Source organism: Scyliorhinus torazame, chromosome 25, assembly GCF_047496885.1.
Source record: "Scyliorhinus torazame isolate Kashiwa2021f chromosome 25, sScyTor2.1, whole genome shotgun sequence".
Classification (NCBI taxonomy): Eukaryota; Metazoa; Chordata; class Chondrichthyes; order Carcharhiniformes; family Scyliorhinidae; genus Scyliorhinus; species Scyliorhinus torazame.
Genome location: NC_092731.1, coordinates 25,294,195 through 25,303,034, shown reverse-complemented (window position 1 = coordinate 25,303,034; position 8,840 = coordinate 25,294,195). Strand labels below are relative to the sequence as shown.

Genomic DNA, 8,840 nt, shown 5'->3' with positions numbered 1-8,840 from the left:
CCACCTTGTTGAATGTGTTTATTTATCACTGAGCTCTCTTGCTTTACAGGCTGAAGGTGCTTGGCCATAGCAACGCAGGATGTGCGAGCGAGATACATAGAAACAGGCCATTCAAGCCCAACTGATCAATGCTGGTGTTTATGGTTCCGACCAGCCTCCTGGTCTGTCCGTTATTTGTCCCTGCTCTTCCAGAGTTCCACATTCTAAATGCTCTCCTCGGAAAAGATTCTCCTAAATTCCCTATTGGGTTTATTGCTGACTGATTATGTTTGTCATCCCCTTCCCAGGAGTGGAAACCTTTCCTTCTACCCTGGGATGTGGGTGTCACCGGTAAGCTCCAGTCATGTGTTGCCCATCCCTAAAAGCCCTTGATCTGAGTGGCTTGTTTGGCCATTTCAGGGGGCAGTGAAGAGTCAACCCCATTGCTGTGGGTCTGGAGTCACATGTAGGTCAGACCGGGTAAGGACGGCAGATTTCCTTCCCTCGAGACATTAGTGAAATCGATTTATTACAACAATCGATGATATTTGTCACGGTCGCCATCACTGAAACTAACTTTCAATTCCAGATTTTCTTCATTGAGTTTAAATTCAACCAGCTGCTGTGGGGGAATTCAAACCTGGGTTCCCCAGAGCCTCTGGATTGCTAGTCCAGTGACATTACCTCTACGTCACCATCTCTCAAGAGCTATACAGTCCACTCCGGTTGTTTTTCCTATTGAGAGGAAAATAGCCTCACTAACTGACACGGAGTTAACAAGTTGCTGTTACCTGCTGTGGGCTATACAGATACAGGAGCTAACAGAGCTCACTGACTTTGTAAAATATCGGGACTGGTTGAGTTGGGTGATTAATCTTCTGGGGGACAGGGCAGCTCGGCGGCGCAGTGGGTTAGCCCTGCTGCCTCACGGCGTCGAGGTCCCAGGTTCGATCCTGGCTCTGGGTCACTGTCCGCATGGAGTTTGCACATTCTCCCCGTGTTTGCGTGGGTTTCGCCCCCACAACCCAAAGATGTGCAGGGTAGGTGGATTGGCCACGCTAAATTGCCCCTTAATTGGAAAAAAATGAATTGGGTACACTAAATTTATAATACATTTTTAAAAATCAACTGGGGAAAGCATTCCCGGAAGTTCCCGTCTGCTGGGTTTGGGCTGAACGAGTGGTGTCTTGGATGGACCTGGAGAGAGGCTGGAATGATGCAAAGGGTGTGTGGGCTGTACACCTTGTCAAAGCAGCTGGAATTTTGAAGTGTGGCACCAACCCCTCCCCTAACAACCGCCTTACCCTTTATTGAGCATGGTTTGCAGCTGGTTTCATCAACTTGTTTTTTGGGTGAAAGATGCTTACTGCTGGAGCCTCAGTTCAAACTTCCAAAAGAGTGCCTAACCTTAGTAGCAAGCTTCCAGATTGTGGGATTTTGTTAGGAAAAGGAACTGAGGAACATGTGTGTTTGTAACTATCTGTGAGACTTGACTCCAGCATACTGTTGCTCCATTTCTCAATGCAGGTTTAATAAATTGTGGACCTCTGAGGGTGTGGGTGCACGGTGGGATCCAAACACCAGGCAGTGCGGATATCCCAGCGCAGCCTCGCCACACCATTGTGCCTCCAACACTCCTGCTAAATATTTCTACTTGTACTGATGAAAATACTGGCATATTTGGTGTCTCCCTCTGCTCTTCCCCTTTGTGACACTGGCTCTGCAGAGTTAATGTTGCTAGTTTGGTGCTGGATGGATGTGGGATCTCCCTGACAGGGTGAGTGGTGGAGGCATGAGGGGAGACGCTGCTTTCGGATGAGTGGGACAGTCCCCATCTGTCTTGTAACTTCAAGCAACAGCTGGGAACTGGCACCTGAAGCACTGATGGGGCAGGAACAGTGATCAACATGGAGAGTGGGACAGAGCTTTCTTCTGTGTCTAACCCAATTATAGGCTAGAGAGTGGCGAGGGCTGCATGAGTGACAAAATTGGACATGACTAACCATGACCCCATGAATAAGTTTAAATAGATGTATTATATGCAAAATATCAACTTTAAATGGTAAAAAACAAAATAAATATTTACACTCTGGATGCCGAAGGAGGTCCGGGCTCGCGGTCAATGTTGTGAGCAATCAGCACGCACCTCGCTTCACTCGCCCTTGCTTTACATGTGAATCTGTTCAGCCATACCAGCAGGAAACCAAAACTACACGGATGGAAATCAGCGGAATATAGCGACCTTGCGCATGGGTAACAGTCAACAAAATGTCTTATGGGGGCCACACTCAGAACCCAGATGGGCTGCATATGCACCCCACCCCCGGACCACAGGTTCCCCACCACTGATCTAACCCCGTGCTGTAGCTGTCCTGAGAGTGTTTGATGGGGACAGTGCAGAGGGAGCTTTACTCTGTATCTAACCCTGTGCTGTACCTGTCCGGGGAGTGTTTGATGGAGACAGTGTAGAGGGAGCTTTACTCTGTATCTAACCCTGTGCTGTACCTGTCTGGGGAGTGTTTGATGGAGACAGTGTAGAGGGAGCTTTACTCTATCTAACCCTGTGCTGTACCTGTCCGGGGAGTGTTTGATGGAGACAGTGTAGAGGGAGCTTTACTCTGTATCTAACCCAGTGCCGTACCTGTCCTAGGAGTGTTTGATGGGGACAGTGTAGCGGCAGCTTTTCTCTGTATCTAATCCCGTGCTGTCCCTGTCCTCGGAGTGTTTGATGGGGACAGTGTAGAGGGAACTTTACTCTGTATCTAACCCTGTGCTGTACCTGTCCGGGGAGTGTTTGATGGGGACAGTGTAGAGGGAGCTTTACTCTGTATCTAACCCTGTGCTGTACCTGTCCTGGGAGTGTTTGATGGGGACAGTGTAGAGGGAACTTTACTCTGTATCTAACCCTGTGCTGTACCTGTCCGGGGAGTGTTTGATGGGGACAGTGTCGGGGGAGCTCTACTCTGTATCTAACCCCCTGCTGTACCTGTCCTAGGAGTGTTTGATGGGGACAGTGTAGAGGGAGCTTTACTCTGTATCTAACCCCGTGCTGTCCCTGTCCTGGGAGTGTTTGATGGGGACAGTGTCGGGGGAGCTCTACTCTGTATCTAACCCCCAGTTGTACCTAGCCCGGGAAAGTGCCATGAAAAGGGACAGCTATATGTGAGGACAGTGGTGCATTGTAAAGAAAGTTTGAAAACCAGGCCCCTCACCATTCCAATCAAAAGCTTAGTCCAAATCAAACATCAGAATTAGAAAAATATGTTTGTCCCGGGGGATGGATGGTAGCCACAAACAGTCCTGTGCTTAAAGAGTTAGTTCATTTTTTTTTTTGCTTCCAGACAGTTTCTGTCGGGAAGGACATTCCACATGGATTTTCTTTGGCTTGCAAAGGCACTTGGTGAAAAGCTGGGGGCTCCCTGCTGGGGAGGTGGCCACAGACTGGTCGTTTTAACCCGGAGCTGTTCACCTGGAGCCCCTGTGGGTCGAGCGTAGGCGCTGGGGGTGCAACAAGATGCAGCTGGAGATCTCCCTGACTGTCCGGGCCCTCTGTCTGCTTGTTTTCTGCGCCACAGGCCTCCTCTGCACCAGGGGGGAGGAGATCCATCGACTGGCCCAAAGGAAGCTGTGCGCAGACGAGGAATGCAGCCGTGAGTTCAAAGAAAACCTTTTAAAAATGCAGCCGAGGAGGGGGACACTGCAGGGGGGTGGCCTTAAATAGCAGTCGGGGATGTGAGCAGCTTTGTCGAATATATATCTTGGTTTAACTGTAGAATCTGAAGTGTCGCTTTCAAGTATTTGTCCAGTCCCTTGGAGAAAATGTTACTGTTAAATCTGCCACCACCACTTTTTGGCACTGCTTTCCAGGTCATAACAGACTTGTCAGGTTTTAAGTCTCCTTATCTCATAACGTTTTACAGCAGAAAATGAGGCACTTACGACCCATCGATTCCGTGCTGGCCTTCAAGCACCTATATTTTTAAAATAATTTTAGAGTACCCAATTCATTTTTTCCAATTAAGGAGAAATTTAGCGTGGCCAATTCACCTACCCTGCACATCTTTGGGTTGTGGGGGTCAAAACCCACACAAACATGGGGAGAATGTGCAAATTCCACACGGACAGTGACTCAGAGCCGGGATTCGAACCAGGGACCTTGGCTCTGTGAGGCAGCAGTGCTAACCTTTGCGCCACCGCGCCGCCCTTCAAGCACCTATTCTAGCCCCATTTTCCAGCACTTGGTCTCTGGCCTTGTCTGCTGTGGAATTTCAAAATGCTCATCTAAATGGTTCTTAAATGTTGTGACGGTTCCCGTCTCTACCACCCTTTCAGGCAGCGGGTTCCAGATTCCCACCACCTTCTGGGTTAAAAGGTTTTTCCTCGAATCCCCTCTAAATCTCCTGCCCCTTACCTTACTTAAATCTATGCCCCCTGTGTATCCAATGGCAATCGAACCTTCCTAACCACCCTATCTACGAGCGTTATAATTTTGTACACCTCTCCTCTTTTTTTTAATATAAATTTAGGGGACACAATGATTTTTTTCCAATTAAGGGGCAATTTAGCGTGGCCTATCCACCTAACCTGCACATCTTTCGGTTAGAATTTTACAGTGCAGAAGGAGGCCATTCAGCCCATCGAGTCTGCACCGGCTCTTGGAAAGAGCACTCTACCAAAGCCCATACCTCCACTCTATCCCCGTAACCCCACCTAACTTTTTTTGGACACAAAGGGCAATTTAGCATAGCCAATCCACCTAACCTGCACATCTTTGGTCTATGGGAGGAACCCGGAGCACCCGGACGAAACCCACGCAGACACGGGGAAAACGTGCAGAGTCCGTACAGACAGTGAACCAAGCCGGAATCGAACCTGGTACCCTGGAGCTGTGAAGCAACTGTGCTAACCACTGTACCGTGCTGTAGGGGTGAGACGCACGCAGACACGGGAGAATGTGCAAACTCCACACGGACAGTGTCCCGGGACTAGGATCGGACCGGGTCCTCAGCTCCGTAGGCAGCAGTGATAACCACCGCACCGCCCCCTTCTCAACCTTGCCCCTTGCCGGAGGTGTGGTGACCCTCAGGTTAAATCGCCACCAGTCAGCTCTACCCCTCAAAGGGGAAAGCAGCCTATCGCCTGGGACTAGGGTGACTTTACTCTGCAATCAGATGCTTCCTATAGGGTGGTGCCCAGAACTACACACAGTGCTCTAGCTGTTGCCTAACAGGCGTTTTATACAGTCCTCCCACCTGTATTTGTTTCTCTTAACGGTGTCCTCTATTTTACCAACGGAGACAGATTTACCAATGGAGACCGATTTCTCCTTGTTTAGAATAAATAAAATCCTTTGTAATTTGTAAATGTGATGATTCGTGGACCTTGTTGGGGAGTTTTATTTTCCTGTAGGGGCTGGTTTAGCTTAGTGGGCTAGACAGCTAGTTTGTGATACAGATCAAGGCCAGCAGCACGAGTTCAATTCCCATACCAGCTTAACCGAGCAGGCGCCAGAATGTGGCGACTAGGGGCTTTTCACAGTAACTTCATACTTGTGACAATAAAAGATTATTATTATTAGGGAGTGAGGCAGCTTTTGCTCAGGGGATTTGCTGGGTATGCCAGTCCGTCACTGTCTCTGTTTAATGTGTGAGCCTTGACGGGGAATGTTGGCAAGCTTCTACTCTTGTTAAAAGATATTTCACAACCAAGACGCATCCTATCCCAATCCTGGAATTTGGATCGGGATCAAGCACAGACATGTTGTCTGATTTCATTCCCCCCCGCCAAAGTATTGATCAATAATGCCTGGGTTATTCTGAACACCATTCCGAACTAAAGGTGCCCACTCTAGACACTGCACGCTGTGTTAAAACACTCTTTTCCATTTAGATCCGATTTCTATGGCTCGGGCACTGGCAGATTACACGGCTCCAGACTGCAGGTTCATCAATATCCGCCAAGGACAGATCGTTTATATTTACGGAAAACTCAAAGGAAAGGGACGCGACTACTGGCAAGGGACCGTGAGTCTGAGGCACCGCGCACTCCCTCCACAATGTTTGGTTTAGGTGTTCTGTGCTGACATTGATTGCTGCCCCCTCACTAACTTTTGGCTCTGGGGTTGAGCACCACACGTTGCATGCCCATCGGCAGTGTTTGGACTGTTTGGCAGTCTGGTTTTAGTGTGAGACTGATCTGTATCTGCGTCAGACTGACCAGTGTCTGCGTCACACTGACCATTGCTCCTCATACACACGGTCAGTCTGACCAGTGTGTGTGTCAGACAGACCAGTGCCTGTGCCAGACCTGACCAGTGTCTGCGTCGCTGACCATTGCTCCTCGAGACTGACCAGTGTGTGTGTCAGACTGAACAATGCCTGTGCCAGACTGACCAGCGTGTGTGTCAGACTGAACAATGCCTGTGTCAGACTGTTATAGAGGAGGCAGTGGCGTAGTGGTATTGTCGCTGGACTAGTAATCCAGAGAGCCTGGGTAATGCTCTGGGGACCCTGGTTCGAATCCCGCTTTACCCTCAAGAGTATTGAAAGTCAAAGAGATCTAGGAGTACAGGTCCACAGGTCATTGAAAGGGGCAAAACAGGTGGAGAAGGTAGTCAAGAAGGCATACGGCATGCTTGCCTTCATTGGCCGGAGCATTGAGTATAAGAATTGGCAAGTCATGTTGCAGCTGTATAGAACCTTAGTTAGGCCACACTTGGAGTATAGTGTTCAATTCTGGTCGCCACACTACCAGAAGGATGTGGAGGCTTTAGAGAGGGTGCAGAAGAGATTTACCAGGATGTTGCCTGGTATGGAGGGCATTAGCTATGAGGAGCGGTTGAATAAACTCGGTTTGTTCTCACTGGAACGAAGGAGGTTGAGGGGAGACCTGATAGAGGTCTACAAAATTATGAGGGGCATAGACAGAGTGGATAGTCAGAGGCTTTTCCCCAGGGTAGAGGGGTCAATTACTAGGGGGCATAGGTTTAAGGTGAGAGGGGCAAGGTTTAGAGTAGATGTACGAGGCAAGTTTTTTACGCAGAGGGTAGTGGGTGCCTGGATCTCGCTACCGGAGGAGGTGGTGGAAGCAGGGACGATAGTGACATTTAAGGGGCACCTTGACAAATACATGAATCGGATGGGAATAGAGGGATACGGACCCAGGAAGTGTAGAAGATTGTAGTTTAGTCGGGCAGCATGGTCGGCGCGGGCTTGGAGGGCCGAAGGGCCTGTTCCTGTGCTGTACATTTCTTTGTTCTTTTGTTCTTTGACCAGTGTGTGTGTCAGACTGACCATGTATGTGTGAGACTGACCAGTGTGTCAGATTGACCAGTGTGTGTCAGACTGACCAGTGTCTCTGTGCAACTGACCAGTGTGTGTGTCAGACTGACCGTTGCTCCTCTGTGACTGACCATGTATGTGTGAGACTGACCAGTGTGTGTCAGACTGACCAATGTCTGTGTCAGACTGACCAGTATGTGTATCAGACTGACCAGTGTCTATCAGACTGACCAGTGCCTGTGCCAGACTGACCAGTGTGTGTGTCCGACTGACCAGTTCCTGTGCCAGACTGACCAGTTCCTGTGCCAGACTGACCAGTGTGTGGGTCAGACTGACCAGTGTGTGTGAGACTGACCAGTGTCTGTGTCAGACTGACCAGTGTGTGTGTCGAACTGACCAGTGTGTCAGACTGACCATTGCTCCACAAGACTGACCAGTGTGTGTCAGACTGACCAGTGTGTGTCAGACTGACCATTGCTCCTCGAGACTGACCAGTGCCTCTTTCAGACTGACCAGTGTGTCAGACTGACCATTGCTCCTCGGGACTGACCAGTGCCTCTTTCAGACTGACCAGTGTGTGTCAGACTGACCAGTGTATCAGACCGACCAGTGTTCATGTCAGACTGACCAGTGCCTGTGTCCGACTGACCGTTGCTTCTCTGAGACTGACCAGTGTCTGTGTTTAGGTCCAAGGTGATTATTTCGGGGAGCAGTCAACATCTCTTGGATTTTTCCCAAAGTCGATTGTGAGAGAGATCCAACATCTGGGGACTGAGCTTGTGGACATGCCAACAGTCGTAAGAACATTTAACTTTATTGCACTTATTTATTTTATCTTCAATCGGCTGATGCCGCACCAGGTCTGGAACCGCACATGAACGACCATCTCTTGGGTGAGGGAGTAGAGGATGACCTGTGACCTTGTGGGGAGCCTCTGTATTCAGTGGGGGATTTGGGAGGGGGGGGGGGGGGTTAAATGTGGGAAATTTAGTGGTCAAAATGAGTTTATTACAGACTGTTTGACAATGAACGCCTGTGTTTGTAGGACTGGGATTTCTACTGTTAGTAAAAGAAGAGGACGAGAGAGAGGAACCATTCTCCCAACAACAGGAAAGCAGCTTGTGCCATGGAGTCACTGTCCTGAGTTATGACTAGAATCCGCTGTAAACTGCATTGCCAGTGACTGGTAACAACTGTTTAAATAAATAGGATTAGAACCGCTTGGCTATTCGTGTCTGTATTTGATATTTTACCAGTTTACACATTCAGTGACCGTCAGGTCAGAGGTTTTTCTGGAAACCTCGTCCAGTGTCCCAAATATCTGGAAGCACTTCATAGTTCAGGGAATGCCTGGTGCCCCGTGATCCTGAGATTTCCTGGAGGGGGCAGTAGGAGGTACTGTCCGTCTCGCACTTGCTCTTTCCCCAAGCAGGATTGTCCCTGGGAGGGCAATCGCTCCATAATCCCAGTGGGAATTCTCTGGGAGATTATTGCCCCATAATCCCAGTGGGAATCCCCTTGAGCACCATGATCACAGCCGGTGTACTCTTGTGCTATTTTGGGAGGCTGGAGGCAATATCT

At 49.3% G+C, this 8,840-nt stretch overlaps 1 protein-coding gene across 1 annotated transcript; it reads left to right on the top strand.

The window, feature by feature from the left end:
* The first annotated feature begins 151 nt into the window (after positions 1 to 151).
* LOC140402438 (melanoma-derived growth regulatory protein-like) lies at positions 152 to 8,480 on the top strand. The gene is made up of 4 exons (XM_072490219.1): positions 152 to 3,629; positions 5,869 to 6,002; positions 7,946 to 8,056; positions 8,305 to 8,480. Exons 1-4 carry the CDS (start codon positions 3,494 to 3,496, stop codon positions 8,323 to 8,325), a joined length of 402 nt encoding a protein of 133 aa, XP_072346320.1. The 5' UTR covers positions 152 to 3,493; the 3' UTR covers positions 8,326 to 8,480.
* The last annotated feature ends 360 nt before the right edge of the window (positions 8,481 to 8,840 follow it).